General features: G+C 42.0%; 1 protein-coding gene across 1 annotated transcript in view; it reads left to right on the top strand.

Moving 5' to 3' along the window:
• XK (X-linked Kx blood group) overlaps window positions 1–2951 on the top strand; it is a 29829-nt gene extending 26878 nt beyond the window's left edge. The window contains exon 5 of the mRNA XM_019473056.1: window positions 2128–2951. Within this exon, the coding sequence (XP_019328601.1) occupies window positions 2128–2951 (824 nt within the window). The remainder of the gene's footprint in view (window positions 1–2127) is intronic.
• The last annotated feature ends 13820 nt before the right edge of the window (window positions 2952–16771 follow it).

Raw genomic sequence — 16771 nt, 5'->3', positions numbered from 1 at the left:
ATGTTTGAACTGAAGGTTTGGTGACAGTACTGAGCTTTTGGGAAAGGAGCAGGACTGGACTACTGCATTAAATCAGAGTCGGCACGACCTGGTTTCTATCAATGGAGAAGTGCCTTTTTTGAAGGCTTGAGGTTTTAAGACAAGTTTGAGATTAATATAGAATCCCTAAAATGAAATTGGGTAATAAGGTGAATGTCTCAGCTTATCAAAGCAGAAGGCAAGCAGAGTTCCAGGACAGCAGCACCCTGTCCCCACTGGGTTGGGTTTTTTTTGTTTCTTGAACTCCGAGAATAGTGTTTTGCTTAATTAGCTGATGGAAGTTATTTGTTCTCTCACAGTTCTAGAGCTGGCTCAAAACTACAGGAAAGATTTTTGTAGAGCCACAGGATATCAAGCGATATTCTTGCCTGCACTCGCTTGCTCTTCTGCTTTCAGCCAATGTTTTCTAAGACACAATGTTTAAAAAGTCTCAGATCAAGTACAGTGCTGTAAGAAAGATGTTTAAAAACACCCATTAAAAATTTAAGTGTTAAACAAGCAAATACATAACCATTTTCAGAGAATATATGCGCCACCAACTGGCATGTACAAAATTACCATGTAGAATGGCAAATGTTTTTCAGCGTACTGAGTGCTATTGGAAATTTAGATATAAATGATTAATTAATTCTTTTCCAAAGTAATTCAGAGATGTTTGAGGATTGGGGTGGGAGAGAGGTTAGCTAAAATGATAGACAAAATCCTGTTATAAAGTTGTTAGAGATCCTAAAATACGCTTTTTTTTTTCAAAATCATGCTCAGAAATTAATAACTTTCATTAGAAAAACAAACTTATAGTCATGGCTACATAGCTATAGCGAAGCAGGGAATCCAGTTCATTTGTAGGATATTGACATATAAACTAATTGAAGGCTGCAGGAAGCACTGGTTGCTAGGCATTGCAAAAGTATTTGACATAATAAAGAATTAGTTTCATTGAAACTCTAAAAGAAACAACTGAATCATTTTTACTGTGCTTAATTTGCATTTGCAGTGTTCTTTGCATGGACAAAATGCTAAGATTGAAACTAAAAGTAGTGATTGGGGGTGCCTAAAATTAGTCCCCTAAATCAGCTATTCAGCATGTTGGTAAAAATTGTGAAGAAAGTATGCAAATGCTAACAAAACCGTGGGCAGTTCACACTTCTGAACATCAAGGTACTTCTCTATGAATGTTTATTCTATGCATCCAGGGTTCTTATCCATCTGTACCTACTTAACGTGGTAAGACAAGACCCCCTCCTGCAGCGCTGGAAGGCTTTCCCCTACTGCTTCTGGAGGGGAGGCCAGGTAACAACTGGCCTCTACCTTCACTTTCTGCAGAATTTAAATGCTGAGAAACCTTCACTTGAGGGATTCTGGGTAGATGAGAGATACAGAAAGTTGATCTGAATTTAAAGACATTTTTAGGAGGAGTGTTGTTTTTAAATGCATGATATAGACACGTGTATGAGGAAAATGGATGTATAGGAAAACACAGTGTAGACAGGTGAGCAAATATCCGTCTACACAGGCAGAAAAAGTGCAGATGGTTCTTGGTTTAAAGTGCTTTGACTTTCAATTTTGAGTGCCATTGCAGAGCTCTTCTGTGAGCTTAGACAATTTGCTTCGACATGGAACTTCACAAGCACTGAGGTATCTGCACACCCAATTAACTCCCAAGATTTCAGCTTCTGTTTTGCAGTTCTTCATCTGTACAGAGGGGGAGTAGCACCCCTGTGCCTCGTGGAGTACTGTGAGATTCTGAGAGCAGCTTGGATACTCTTACGGCTGAGCTGTATAATTACCAAAGACAGTGTGTGTATGAACAGCCCTGGGTGGGGGGAGGAGGGAGAGACACCTGTGACCTTAAGTGCCTTTTTTTTTTCTTTCTAGCTACTTGGAAAAGTAACAAATGGAGACGAAAATAGGAGGCAGGGTTAGAGTAAGAACCCAGAATTGTATACAAGGAATGGGGGGTTTTTTGGCATTGCACCCTGCTGGGAATCCCCAGACCTGCCATGAAGACAACTACATCTGCACTACTCTGATGCAATGTCTTTAACTTCTGCTAAGCTGAAGGTCCTGACCTGTGTTTTCTCTTTGTAGGTATTTTTATGGTCCTTTCTCTCCTGTCAATTGTATATGGCGCCTTGCGCTGCAACATCCTGGCTATTAAGATTAAGTATGATGATTATGATGTCAGCGTGAAACCAGCCGCCTACCTCTGCATATTCATGTGGAGAAGCTTTGAGATTGCTACGCGGGTTACGGTGTTGGTCCTGTTCAGTTCAGTCCTTCAAATCTGGACTCTCCCTGTCGTGCTAGTGAATTTCTTTGTTTTTTTCTTCTACCCATGGATTCTCTTCTGGCAAAGCAAGTCGCCATTTCCCGAGAACATAGAGAAGGCATTGAGCAGGGTCGGCACTACCATCGTCTTGTGCCTTCTCACCTTCTTGTATGCTGGCATTAACATGTTCTGCTGGTCAGCAGTTCAGGTGAAGCTCAATGATCCTGACTTAATTAACAAATCCCAAAATTGGTACCGACTGACTGTGTATTACATGCTGCGATTCATTGAGAATGCATTCCTCCTGCTGATGTGGTACGTCTATAAAACCGATATCTACCTGTATGTCTGCGCCCCGTTGTTGGTCTTGCAGCTCCTGATAGGTTACTGCATGGCTGTCCTCTTCATGTTGGTGTTCTACCAGTTCTGCCACCCATGCAAAAAGCTTTTCTCATCCAGCATTTCCGAAGGTTTGCTGTCCTGTTTCAAGTTCCTCTGCTTTATTTGCAAGCCTCCCAAATCCACCGTACTGATGGACAAGGCAGAGATGAAATCTGAAAATACTGATGAAGCATGGAGCAGTAGCAAGACAATAGATTCTCAAAAGGGGAATCCTCATCAAAGTGTTTCTTCCAATGCCTAGTACAACTGGAAGCAAGTAGGTGCCTTTGGAAGGTGGCAGATTGCCTGCTGGGAACGTTGTGTATCTTGGACATTGTGTCCTGCGGATGGGATTTCTTTATTGCAGGTGTAGCACTGCATGACGACTGACAAGCCTACCTTTGCAGAAAACCTACTGTATGAGTATGTGTATTTGTGTATGTTTGTGTATGGACATAGAGAGCAATCATTGTTTGTAGACTTCTATTTCAGAGGGTTTTTGCAGATAGGTTTATTATCACGTGCTTATTTTGAAATCGTTATAGGAGACATCCTTCAAAAACTGGCCTGATGCTCATCTTACTCAGGAAATCTGAGGATGGAAGGAAATGCATTTTATTTCAGATAGGATGTTGTTATGGCATGCCACCCTAGCATGGAAACAGAGCACAGTCCTTGACTATCTATTGACTGCAGCTGTGGTCTGCTTTGATCAAATTGCAGACTTTTTTTACACTCTAATCAGTGTAATAAGATAATACTTCTCTCTGTGGTATAAGAATTGGACTTCTACAATGCACTGTAGTCTAGGTTGCCAAGAAACAGCCTATTAGCCAGCACTAATACTGAAATGTGACTGTTACTGAGAATGGACAGAGGGGTTATTGGCTTTGCACTGTTTTACTCTTCATATTTGCTGCTTGTTAGTAAGGGAATTAAATTTAACACATTAATTGTGATGTTCTGGAATAGCTCATTTTTCTGACACTATCATTTATCGAATACTTCGTGATGTTCTGGTATTAGGGTGGTGTTTACTTTATATAACTTTAAATATCTAGAAGTTGGGCAGATAGTGTGAACTAGTCATGTGGGTGCTCTCCAGAGCACATCTCCAGGGAGTAATTCAACCCATCTTAAAATGTCCTCTAAGGGAGGGGATATGAATCATTCTCTGGAGACCTATTACTCAGTCTTAACCAGATGCCTTGACAAGTAGTTTTGACTATGTCTCCCTTTTAAATGGCTGAAGTTGAGACAAGCATTACCCTGATGGTCAGGGGGTTGGTGGTACACCAAGCAGGCGACTCAGTGACTTGTTATGTGGGGATAGAAGACACTGAGTCCTTCTTTTTGAGGCTGTGATATGTTATGGTTAGTTTAATATCAGTAGTTCAAAACCCTCTGACTTCTTTACCTGAGAAGTACCACAGGCTTGAAATCTGAAAGAGGAAATGGAAGTTGTTGACTTTTTCTTCTATGCACTATATCACCACAAATAAAAGTGTTTCTGTATTTTGCAAGTTGCTGAGAAAGCTTTAGCAGACGAAGCTTTAGCAGAAGAATTTAGTGGAAATACACAAACACAACTGTATTTTCAAAAATTAAGTGAAAGCTTTTTGCACTTTCTTTGCTTAGCACCTTGCATTTCTTTTGAGTATTGCGCATTATGGCTGCTAGTGCAAACAAATAATTCATGACCCAAAGCATCTCCTAGTATCCTAAGCTTAGCCTTCATCCTACCATCATGGAGGATGTGAAGTTCTTCAGTAGGGATGACATCAGCATTATTCTATTAGAAGTGTTTCAAGTTTGGGTCTGAGGTCATTTATAATGAAATATGTCACATACAATGCTGCAAAAAGCTAAGTTGTTTTTATTTTTTTCTTTACTGCACTGTAAATGAATGTATTCATACTTCACATACTTCAGTTTTATAATGGAGTTACGTTTTTTATTTTAATATGTGTCTGTGTGTGGTACGTGTATGTAGATCTCATTAAATTATTGATGGGTGGTAATGGAAATTTTTGGCCTGAGTTTGCCATAGGAATGTACCTCACGTATCTGGGGAAGACACCAGACATCTCAGTCCTGATTTCTCTCTCTGAGGAGCACAGAATAGTGAAGTGACTCCTTGAAAACACTACAGTATTTCTCTGTACTTCTGTATGTGGAAGTACAGTGTAGTATTTCTCTGTACTTTTCTAGATGTAGAAGAGTAGTTCAGATTTTTTTTTTTCAGTAGTGAGTTCAAGGAGCAAGTGAGAATGTAACCCCTGCTTCCAGACCTGCAGAGTTCAGCACACAGGGCCAAATTTTCAGGTGTTCTTAGCTAAAACTGAGTATCTGACTTTATAGTTGGATACTCATCAATAATCAGGGAATTATGGTTGTTGCCTATCTACAGATGTACCTAGGTCTGAATTGTTAGTCTGGGGGGGGGGGGGGGGGGGGGTGTGACTTCATATGTAGAAGTACTTCATATCTACAGAGAGAGCTCTCAAATCCTTAAAGCAGACTTTGGACACTGTAAGTGATGGTGCAGTTGTGATTTTGCCACTTGGAAACAGTGGAAGTTTCACAGACCTCAGCCAGTGAAATGCTTGTGCTACAGTGAAGTCAAGAGTAGGAGAGTTTACACAGCCAGGATTGCAGTATGTATACATAGTGAGTACCATTTAACCTCACGTATCAGTGAAGAAGATTACTGTATATGCATATTTTTAGAGAGTGTGCCATATTACTTCCTATTTTTATACCAGTCTCCTGAAGTGCATGCATAGGGAACTGAATATTTAAATCACCGTTACAAGAGAGGGAGAGGAAAAAAAAAAAAGATAGATTTGTATGGGTTATATTACTGTCATATGGTTTTGCCTTAGTTGTGCAGACTAACCAAATACAGTTTAAACACTCCATCAACATGAGGGCCGTTGCTTTTGCTGTGCCTCGTGTCACCACAGCATGGAGTGCCCGTTAACTAACAGTGTTGCTGCTCTATGTATGTTTTGATCTAGCTGTGCTGGCATCGCTGGTAGAGAGAAGGTATGAGAGGGAGTCAGAGAGACAAAGATGCTCTGTGTTTTAAAGGACAAGCTTATTTTTCTGAAGTGTGCTACAATTCTAGGAGAGGCAGTTTCTCCCAGGATAATGACAGTCTAGACAGTGTTGTTATCAATACACCCAGTGCCTGCACTGAGAGAGGGATAGTATTGGCTACAAAGGATGTATGTGTATGAGTGCTGATCTCTTGCTGCACGTTTACTGTAGTTTTACTCTCTACGAATGTTAGAGGCCTGCGTGTTCAATGGAAGGGTACAGGGCTACTGTTAAAAACTGTACTCACTTGAGTAGTCCTGAGTCACACAAGGGTTTGCTCAATAAGGATTATTCACATGTATAAGAGTATGCAAGATCTGATACATAGGTTTTCTTTTATACTTGTAAAAAACCACAAATTAAAAAGTTGAAACGCTCCCTGAAGTTGTGTTGGTATCGGTTCTTAGTCTGCTGCTTTCAGAAATCCAAAGTAAAGGTTACATAGCATGCTGTCATCTGTTACCACACAGTAGAAGAAAAGTTTTCAGGCAGACCCGACAGAAGAATAATCTGTGATTGATTTGGGATTTCCTTACCTCCAGCCAGTGGTGCTTCCAATGCTGTTTAGCTGGTTGGGTTCTCAGCAGAAAATTTTGTAGGAGGCAGGCAGTTTAAGAGACCGGTGTTACACGAAACAATATCAGTATAGGTTATTTATTGTTAAGATGAGAATAGTTAGTTGGTTTACATTGGGAATTGGAAAGAAATCATTACCTTAAAAAGGATCTGGTAACTTCTTCCTGCACACTTGTTTCATGCTCATCTGGGTTTACTACCTGCTTGTCTCTGACCTTGGCAATAGCCAGCAAAATCCACGCTGAGGACTATTGTGAGGTACATGAATGCATAAAAACTTTGTAACATGGTTAGGTGTTTGTAAATACATATATATGTTATAAAACAGGTGTAAATAGATACCTTGTAGCAAGTTGTGTGCACATCACTTAAATGAGGAACAATGAGAAAGGGTTTTAGAAGTCCTGGTGGAGATGGACACCACTATCTGCTAGTAAGAGCTGCGCTCCCTAAAAGAAAGAAAGTAATTTAGCCTTTCTTACAGATGATATTTTTAGTCTTAAAGGATTATTTTTAAATGAGTATCCAGCATCATTTTTTTAATCAAATGCAGATTAAAACCTAAATGAAAAATTTCAGATTCAGGCACAATGTTGATAACTTCTGGGATTTTTATCACAAATTTCTTGATAGTATCTGCCTTCAGATTTGAGAGAATCTCTGCTTTTAGTTTTCAACATGGTTTCTTAAAGAAAAGAAGCGTATGTGACCACACTGTTTTTCTGTTTTAGAATAACTAAATTTTTCTGAGGACAGAAATCTGAGGAAGAAAACAGGTTTATACAAGCTTTGTGAAGACTATCAGCTTCCAGGAGGAAAAGATGGGAATTGATAAAATGATTCTACTTGATAAGAAAGGTTTCAGCATGAGCTATCTACTTTGACCTTCTTGCCGACCGCTTAGCAAGCCAAGCAGTCAGCATGCTTTAGGTGTGATAAACGTGTGTATCACTCAGCGATCCACATACCTGCTACCTCTTGCCCTTAGCGTGAAAGAGGACGAGAAGTTGTGGGGATGAACAGATACAGAGGGAAAGAGGAGGAGGACATCATAAAGTCATGGGAGGTAACAGGAGTCACTTCAGTTTGAAGGATGCGGTATGGACTCCACAGGAAATTATGCTTCTTGTGTTGTTCCATTGATTGCAGAACAACTTATTTAAAGTAAGTTTCTAATCATTCTAATGAAAGACAGTTAGCTTTAAAAATGTCTGACAACTAAAATGAACACTTTTTTAAAAGAAAAATAATTATTATTATTTGCAAGACAATCTGGTGACACTTGCAGCCTGACTCAGAATTGGTGAATACTTGGGCTTGGTACACTGTAATCTATTTTTTAATTCTCCAGTAGTTCCTAGATTTTTTTTTCCCCACAGCAGCTAATATCTAGTCTAAAACAATAAACCATTTTTTAATACTTCCTCTTATTTGAAGGGCTTATGTACCAAAGAAAACAGGGTTTTGAACTGAGATATTTGCAAGCCAAACATCACAGTGGATATTTATAATCCTGTATTTTGAAATGTGGTTGGGGTAACTGCCTTTAGTCACTCGGGAATCATCACAGAAACGTGAATATATAGTAATTTGGCAGAGATGGTAAGTTTGATTCACTGGAGACAGAAGACTTGAAGACTAAGAAGTGTTAAGGATTATGTAATTTCTTACTGACCAAGAAAAATTAAGTATAATAAAACTGTGAGGTCTCTTGGGTTCACCCCAAAACTAAAGTCAAAATGAAAGGTAAGTGCTTCAAAATGACGCTGTGCAAGTTTACTGAATCTCTCTCTTGAATGAACGACAACTTCCTATCCCAGAAAAAAAGAACGGTTTCATCCTTTTCTGGATTTCTCACAGTCCTAAGGAAAATCTCTTGCTACTGAAACTAAGTTTTACGGAAATGATGAGTGTCTCTATTCAGGTATGAAAATTTCATCTTTCAGGTGCGAAATTCAGATGTGAATGCTGCTGTGTGTAGAGGCTTCTGGTCACAGACTAACGTTAACGGGTAAACACCTCTAAGCAGGGGAAGGATGCTAATTAGTTGGATGTTGCTTCCCAAGATTCTTCTGGAATGACATCACAGTTGTAACTTTTTGGCCCCGAAGGTGAGACCTGATTTAATGGACTAGAAACAGCCTGTCTTAAACACATGTTCTGTGCCTTCATGTTCATAATTGTTTAAGTTCCTATTTTGACAGAGCAAACAAAGTGACAGTGAATAAATGTTACAGATACTAATTTCTGAAATTTCTTTCATCAGCTATTCTTGTCATCTGATTAATGTGCCCTGTCAGTACAGAGCTTTAATCAGCCACAGATACTTTCAGAAAAATGATCAGGGATGGATTCAGATGGAGAGCAATGCCAGAGGTAGTCAAGGTGAAGATTAATTCATATCTGGCTTCTAGAGTGGGAGCTAAATATCAAAACAGCACCACAGCACCTTACAGATGAGGTACCAGTGTCGCATTTTGTTGTCTTCATGCATGGAATTGCAGTTCTTGTACATCTGTGTTGCAGTAAGATGTGCACTAAACTCAGCAGCTAACAGAAAAGAGAAGTGCTTGCAATTGCTTTAGTTTTGCAGTTGGTGGCCCTCGTAACACCAGTTACGTTCTTTAGAATACATGTCCTAGCTACTCCTCCTTCCTCTCTGCTGCTTCATGGTGGTCATTTTAAATAGAAATGGAGAAACAAGGCACAGTGAAACACTCGGCTGCGTTTTCCAGTAGGGCTGCTCTTTAGAGCCAAAGTTGCATGACCATGAAAGGGGCTGAAAGGGGAGTGCGTCAACTCTTCATTGCCACATTGCAAATTTTGGTAACGGGGCAGTACAGTAACTCAAAAGCATGCACGTGTCATTAAAAAAAAATTAGAGTGGAAAGGAGATTTTAAAAAAGGAGTAGCATCAACTTTGAACCTACAAGGAAAGCAAGGGAGCCTTACAACTGCAGAGTAATTAGGTGTTTCTTAAACATTTTTTTCATTGTGTTTGTGGATTATTGTGGGCTTCCCCTCCCCCTTTTCTTCTTATTTTTTAAGCAACAAGGAGAAAAAAGACTGAACATGAGAAAAAGAAATATTTTATGAAAATAATAGGTCTTTGCAAACCTACAGAAACGTATGGGGCAACTCAGAAACACGTGCACCTAGATTTATCCACTGGTGTTCTCTAAGATGCATGGTGCAAGCCCCAGTAAGGAATCCGGGTACAGCCAGGCAGTATACCCAGCCTCAGAAACTGAGAGGGTCTCCCTGATCTAGACATAGCCTAATTTTTTTAAAATTTATCTTTCTTTGTTGTTTGTCTGTTTTCATATCAGCATAGTCTTAATTATATACGTTGTGTTGCAGTACACACTTTAGTTTTGATTCTGCACCTTAGCACAAATAGGTGATTTCCATGTTAATGGTCAGAACAGAAATATTACCACTGACAAAATACGTGCAGTTTGCTTAGCTGATCCCACCTTCCTTATGCACATAAAGAAAAACAATGACCTGTGCAATGTATCAGAGAGTTTGTAACACCATGTGGTAGCTGGCTGGTTCCTGCTTGGGTCATGTTTTCTTCATCAGCTGACAAGATGTGATGCCCTGAAAAATCAGTGACTGTTCTTTACAGAAAGATAAAATATAATTGATTGGAGAAACCTAAGGCATTGCACATGCTAAGTCTTATTCATGGTGATTTGGCTGTGTGCATCAGAAATGAACCAACCTACTTTAGAGTAAGAGGAAAGTGAAAACGTTGCGGGGGAGACAGGTTATCAGGTGGGAACAGGCAAGGAATGTAATAAGTGAAAAGTGAAAAATTACTTCTCCCTCGCCGTGAAATATGAACCTCAGTAATGATGTTGATGTCGTGCCATAAAGATTGATGGTAAGGCAAATCCAGGGAAGGCTAAAGAGTGCAGTACCATTAACTTACCAAACGACTCAACTGCCAATTACACCTGACTCTTTAGCATAATTCGTCATCGGTACGAAATTAAATGGAAGCCCCCGAAGGCCCCAAGCAGGAAACCATTAGCAAACACCTATAAATCACTCATCCTATAGCAATCAAGGGCTTATGTGTTTGAGCTGCTATCTAATAAACCATACATCACTCTTCTTTCCAGGGTATAAAGCAAATGAGCAGTTGTCTCTTCAAGCAAGAAAAGAAAAAGAAAAAAAAATTGGCAAGGGAAAGGGAAGATTTACTAATGGGAGATCTAAAATTAAAAAACACAAATTGACTATGGTCTTAAGCATGTCACTCGTTCACAAGAAATTTTAGTGTACTGGAAAACTAAATGCAATTTTAGCATGTGTAAGAGCATATTTGTATGGAAAAAAAATACTGGCAAAGGATTGGAGTATGATTTGGCAGACCCTCCCTGCCAGGTAGCAAAAGTCTCAGTGAGGTGGGATTGTGTCCCAGAATACAAAAGAAAGTGTCGTAGGTCACTATAATTAGCAGTCAAAAGCTCTGATTTTGATCAAGGTGGACACAGCTCCTTTAGCTTTGGCAGAAAACTATGCCAGAGAAGGATCTCTCAACCCAACTGAGAAAGAACTGAGGTATCTCCAGCCTATTGCTACTCCCATGAAAGCCTGGGCAATGGAAATAGCAGAATATCATTAAGCCATCAAACCTTATATTAAAAGGTCATAAAAGCAAGGAAGAGAATGAATAAGTAATATTGTGGAAATTGTATTCCCCAATCTAATCCACTCAATTTCATTTTTAATAGTGGTTTCTCTGGAAGTGCTAAAATCTATTACAGGAGGAGGTATGTGTGTATGTATAAAGTGTTGTAAACAGTCTTGCAACAGGAGGCTTCAGTAGCTATTAATCCAATGGTAATTCAGCCTGGAAGAAAGTCATCCCAGTTCAAAGCCCAGGTTGTGTGTCATTTGTGTCTTCATTAAGTTTTCCAAAGAGATGGATGGATGCCTCCGAGCTTCTCTGGAGTGTAACTTAAGCCAGGTGGGGCTTTGCAAGCTACTCTAAGACAAGTGTCCAAGTTATCAGGGCAAATCCAGAAGTAAAAAAGCTTTATCATGACAAATGAGCGAACGGAAACATACAAATCCAGTGATTGTGTGGCTGGAGCAGTGTAATTCTGTATTAAGAGGCAGCTTAAGTATGATTTAGCAGCATATAGGCTTCCTTCTGAGTCTTGGCACAGGGATGAACCACATTTTAGTAATCTAGCTGAAGGATAATTTTTCAGCAAAAGTTTTAAGGAAAAGCCTGTTCCTTGGTGCCACAGTTCATTCTGTCGTGTTATCTTACCTAGATGTGTGCATTAAACATGACATTGTTCCTCAGTGTTTCCCCTACTGATATTACCGAAAGCTAAAAATCCTCGGTACAAACAGGACTGAGCCAGAGGCTGTATCTGTCAGGTGTCTGGTCGTGGACAGGCATCTGCTAACTGGGTCACCCTGTCACCCCCATGCTGACCACTGGGAGAGAGAAAAATGAGCAAAAAGCTATCAGAGCAGTCATTTGTACTTCATAAGACAAACTGCAGCAATGTAAAGTAATATAGACCTGTGTAGTTAGGGTGTAGGCGCTACGGTGTTCGCACCCGGGTAGCTGTTCCTGTGTGTGAATGGGGATGCTGGAATACTTCGATGGCTGTGCAGTTATATTGATGCCGTTTCTTCCGCTGCTGCAGCACAGACACTAAGACACCCAGCCAGGCAACGGGTAAAGCTGTATCAGGGCATGGTGCGGGTTTAGCTTAAACCCGGGATTACAGACCCTTCTGTGAAGCGATGGCTTTTGTGTGCATGCTCCCAGGCTGCCTCCCTGTATAATATCATAACACGCAGGCAGTCAAGTCATGGATCCAACTCTAGCCACTGTGCAAATGCAGTAAAAAGACAGACTCATTTTCAAAAATTGTTTTTCGAAGTCAAAGATGAGAGACAGGTGATAGACGTGGAGCAATTGGGAAATCCTAGCACAAGGCAGCTTGCCTCTCTCTAACACCAGAAGGCTTGTGATGGGTCAAGTCTGCTAGATTTTTCAGATCCATCAGGGAGCACATAGCTGCAAAAGTCAGCAGTGGGCCGTGTGAGTGGCAGCTGGGATCCTGAGGAAAACAGTAAGGAAGTGGCATTTTTAGTTAAAAGAGGAAAAAAAAGCCATTGTCTGGAGATTGTAGGCCATGGTGGCCAGCGAATCGATGCTGTGCTGGTATTTTACCTAAGTTTCACACCAGTGACTTTCATTCTTGTTTCTGACTTATTATCACCTAAAATATTTCCCTGTGGAAGTGCTGATCCCTGAATGGTAAATTAACTTTTAATACAAAATGTAAACTTGCATTTACTGACAGTGGGCTCGTTTTCTTCCTCAGCTTTTACATGTCTTTCAGAAAAATTTCACAGACTCCCCAGTGTCTTTAGAAGCACTGCATGTAGCCTAATGAATGAAAATGTGCCCTGACAGTCACCTAAGGAAAACCTGCCTCGTCCCTTACCACTGCCCACCACTCTGCGTGCTACGCCAGCATCTCTTGGGGAGCAGAACAACAAGATCTCTCCCCAGACAAAAGCATGGGAGATTCACTGCCAGAATCAGTCCAGGGACCGCTGCAAAAGGCAACATGCACAGACCCACGCAGATCTCACTCCCCAGTGCCTGGCCCAGGCCACTAACACCATCTGAGCAGACCTCTCCTCTCATGCGTCTTTAAATGGACTCCTCTTCGCACAGCACACTCTCAGTCATGAGCTACTAAAGCACAGCTGTAGCAGGCCGTGAGGCACCACATTTATTTCTAATTGTGGAAGTGGTGATGTAAACGTGTGTCAGGAGTGATGCAGTTCTACTGGATCCTATTTGGAAGCACAGAGGTGGGTTAATTGATCTCTGGAGGTCCTTTCCCAGACTGTGATCATGAGCTGCTAATTATAAACGGGATTTGACATCCCAGCACTGAAAGAGAGATCACAGGCAGGGGGGAAAGTAGGAAAGAGATTTTGAACAGGGATGCGATAGAAAAGGGGACATGAGGGCAGGTGCATATTCTGGGAAGGCCTGGGACAGAATGGGCACGTCTCCTCCAGCACCCTCAGCTGAACTGTACCCCATGAGTGATGTGGGGTCCCGGCTCCGGGTGCTGCGCCTGGGCCGGTCCGTGCTGCCCAGAGGGCGGCATTGCCGAGCCGCGCTGCCGCAGCTCGCAGCCCTCAGCATGGTCACGGGCTGGTGAACCACCGGCTTCCTGCTAGCTACAGCTCGTCTGGGGACATTTCAGTTTGTTAGGTCTGGGTTGAAAGTTTTCTAGGCGATGCACGGTGAGAGCATAGGAGAAAACTGCCCTCCCTCTCACATCTTGCGAGATGTTTTCTTGAGTGGAAAATTGCTGGCAACAGATTCTGGTGAAGTCCCGCTCTCCAGGAAGAGGAGAGTTACACCGGGCTATCACAGGCATGTGTAAAGGTAGTGGATCTGAAGCCTTTGGAAGCGAAGACTAGCTACACAGGGAGAAGCAAATAGGTGATAGTTGTGTTCCAGTCCCAGAGCCAGACTAGCAGATCATGAAGCCTGGTACCCTGCCGAAAGGCTACAAGCTGGGCTCTTCTCCCTCAGTCCCACACAAAGCCAGGTTATTTTTGCTTCTGCCTTTATGCATGAGAGGTTATGCTATCCTAACTTTACTCCAGCTTTACCTGGAAACTACCGCCAGCTTAATATAATATAATACAATACGATTTCTGTCTGTACTTCAGGTACATCGCTGGCGGTGGCTCTTCCTTCCAATAACATAGCAGTGCGCAGCCATTCTGGCCTGTTTCGTGCTAGTGCTGTTTGACTTCAAGCCAAGACTGATATGGCCAATAGCATGTGGATCATACATGGATTTTTTCTTTGAGTACAGCATGTGGGTCTCTCGTGATCATTGCAAAAGGCAGTGTGAGGAAGTACCGGAGCAGGGAGCTACATTGAGGGTTATAGTGTAAAACGAAAGACAGAAGGATCCGCCAGTCCTCACTGGAGTCTCACTGGCGGTTTTTTTCCTGGCTCACATCTGTATGCTTTTCTGCCCTCAATTCAGCATGGAATCATTTATCTTGTAAACAAAACAGAAGGAGCAGGAGTGTCAGACTATGTCATTCCCTTGAGTGAAGACAAGTGCATACAGTGACAGCTTCAGGCTGTGTATGAAGGCAGTCCCTGCAGGAAAGACAGCTTGGCAAGTCTCTTGTCCGCTTCTTCCTCTTTGGTGTAGAATCAACGGAAGGTCGATAAACAAGGATTGCCCAGCATTCAAAATAAAGATTTCAGCCTACAAAATAAAAGAGGCTAATCGAGGTCTCTCCTTGGCTTTCCTCCTGCTACATGGGAAGGAGCTCAGCAACATCCTCAGCAATGCAGCAGCTCGGTCTCTTTCACTCTGTTCTTCTTATGACTCTCTTTTGGGGTTTACACATGCCGAATTTTACATTGTCCCTTTTAGGAGGCAGGTGTGAAACACCTGGGCCTATTGCAACTGCCTGGCGTTAAATTTGGGCAGGAATACACAGAACACTATTGCACAGAGCAGGAGAGGAACTAAATTAATTCCTAAGCAAGGGGGTAAAATTACTGCAAGGAAATGCAGAACCCTGAGACCTGCATACTTTTGCAAAACTGTCATGCTGCAAAAGGATCACTGTTCACTGAACTTTTCAGCGCAAAGGAGGATGAAAAATGCTGCGTGTCATCAGCTAGCTTGAAAGAAATTTTAGAAACAGAGCGAGACAGTGTTTCATTTTTTCCATGCTCCAGTTTTACACACTCCTACGTAATTAATACACAGCTGCCGATGTTGCCTTTTCTTGTACAGGATGCATTTTTTAAATTAGACCAAAGTACAAAACATGCAAGTCTTCGTAATATTATAGCAATGACGTTTCACTCATTCAGAAGGTGCAAGCACCAGGATGAAATCAGGGGTGACGCGTGGGTGGTTTTGGTACCAGTTCTACTCACACCTGTCACTTGCAGCAACCAGGCAAAGTTTGCTGTGCATTGTTCCGTGACTTTTGAAATTAACGGGAAAACTCACAAACATCAGGGAGCACCAGAACTCACCAGCTGTGGAAGGGCCCAGCACCTCTACCCTTTCTTTTGAGTTCAGGCAGTGAGATCAGCTATATGCATTTGATAATTGCTAGGCTGGGAGCAGCTGAAATATATCCTGTTTCATGGCCTGTATTCAGGCTGTTAAGAGGACGTCAGACTTTGCGACTGCTGTGACTGATCTAAGATCAGCCCCTGCCGGGTTTGGGGCCTTCCAGAAACCTCCTGAGCCACTAAATCGTGTTTCAGTGGCTCTGGTGCTTGAGGAGCTTCCAAGCAAGGCAGGGCTGCCAAAGCTCGGCATCCTGGATGCCTGCACTCCCTCACCCCAGAGAAGCCGTAAGTAACTTAGCCTGAACTAAGGGGAAGAAAAAGGCAGCGAGAGCACTGCCGTTTCTGGGCAGGGAGAACGGGCTAGTCTTCACAGCAAGAATGGACATCCACAAATCAGAACTGCCTCCCTTCTGTCTTTCCCCAACCACTCTAGCTGTTTAGCTCCCAAAGGCTACCTCCATAAACAAAAATATGGGGGACCAAACGCTCTGCTGACATCCATTTGGGATGGCCATCAAAGCGACTGATACCACTTGAGAGCCTGGCCCATCACAAAGCCTGTCAAATGAGGTTGCTGCAAACCCCGTTTAACAGGCTTGAAGACTTCGTTTAGGTTTTCAGTTACTGAAGCTTGGGAGGCTTCTGTGGAGGAAGATGATTAAAACACTGCCAGTCCTGCCTATGTGAGGAGGTGAAGGACTGGTTTGTCCTTGGGCTACGTTTAAGCTGTTACTTCTGTACGTCTCAAGGAGGAATAATAATGCAGAAATCAGCTGTATCATTCAGATAGCTGTGTTTGTCTATTTGTTTTAGAAAAATGTAGAAACGTATGAGTTTGTTTCTGCAATGGATCTTTGTTCAAGTCCCAATTATGTCACCTTATGGAGGCCATATTCCAGGAGAAATTTAATGAAGGTAGTCCTATGTTGGGAAGTAGAGGCAGGAAGAGAGCCACTAGCCAGAACACAGGTACTTACCCCGACTCCCTTCATCCTCATTTTTACATCGTGACAAAATGTCTCATTGTCCTGGTTTCAGCTGGGATAGAGTTAATTTTCTTCCTAGTAGCTGGTACAGTGCTGTGGTTTGCATTTAGGAGGAGAACAATGTGATAACACACTGATGTTTTAGTTGTTGCTAAGCAGTGTTTATACAAAGTCAAGGACTTTTCAGCTTCCCATACTCTGCCAGCGAGGAGGTGCACAAGAAGCTGGGAGGGGGCACAGCCAGGACAGCTGACCCAAACTGGCCCCAGGGACATTCCATACCATGTG

The sequence above is a fragment of the Aptenodytes forsteri genome, unplaced genomic scaffold (genome assembly GCF_000699145.1).
Source record: "Aptenodytes forsteri isolate BGI_AS27 unplaced genomic scaffold, ASM69914v1 Scaffold2, whole genome shotgun sequence".
Taxonomy (NCBI): Eukaryota; Metazoa; Chordata; class Aves; order Sphenisciformes; family Spheniscidae; genus Aptenodytes; species Aptenodytes forsteri.
Note: the sequence above shows the minus strand (reverse complement) of the source record. Positions and strands in the feature narration are given on the sequence as shown.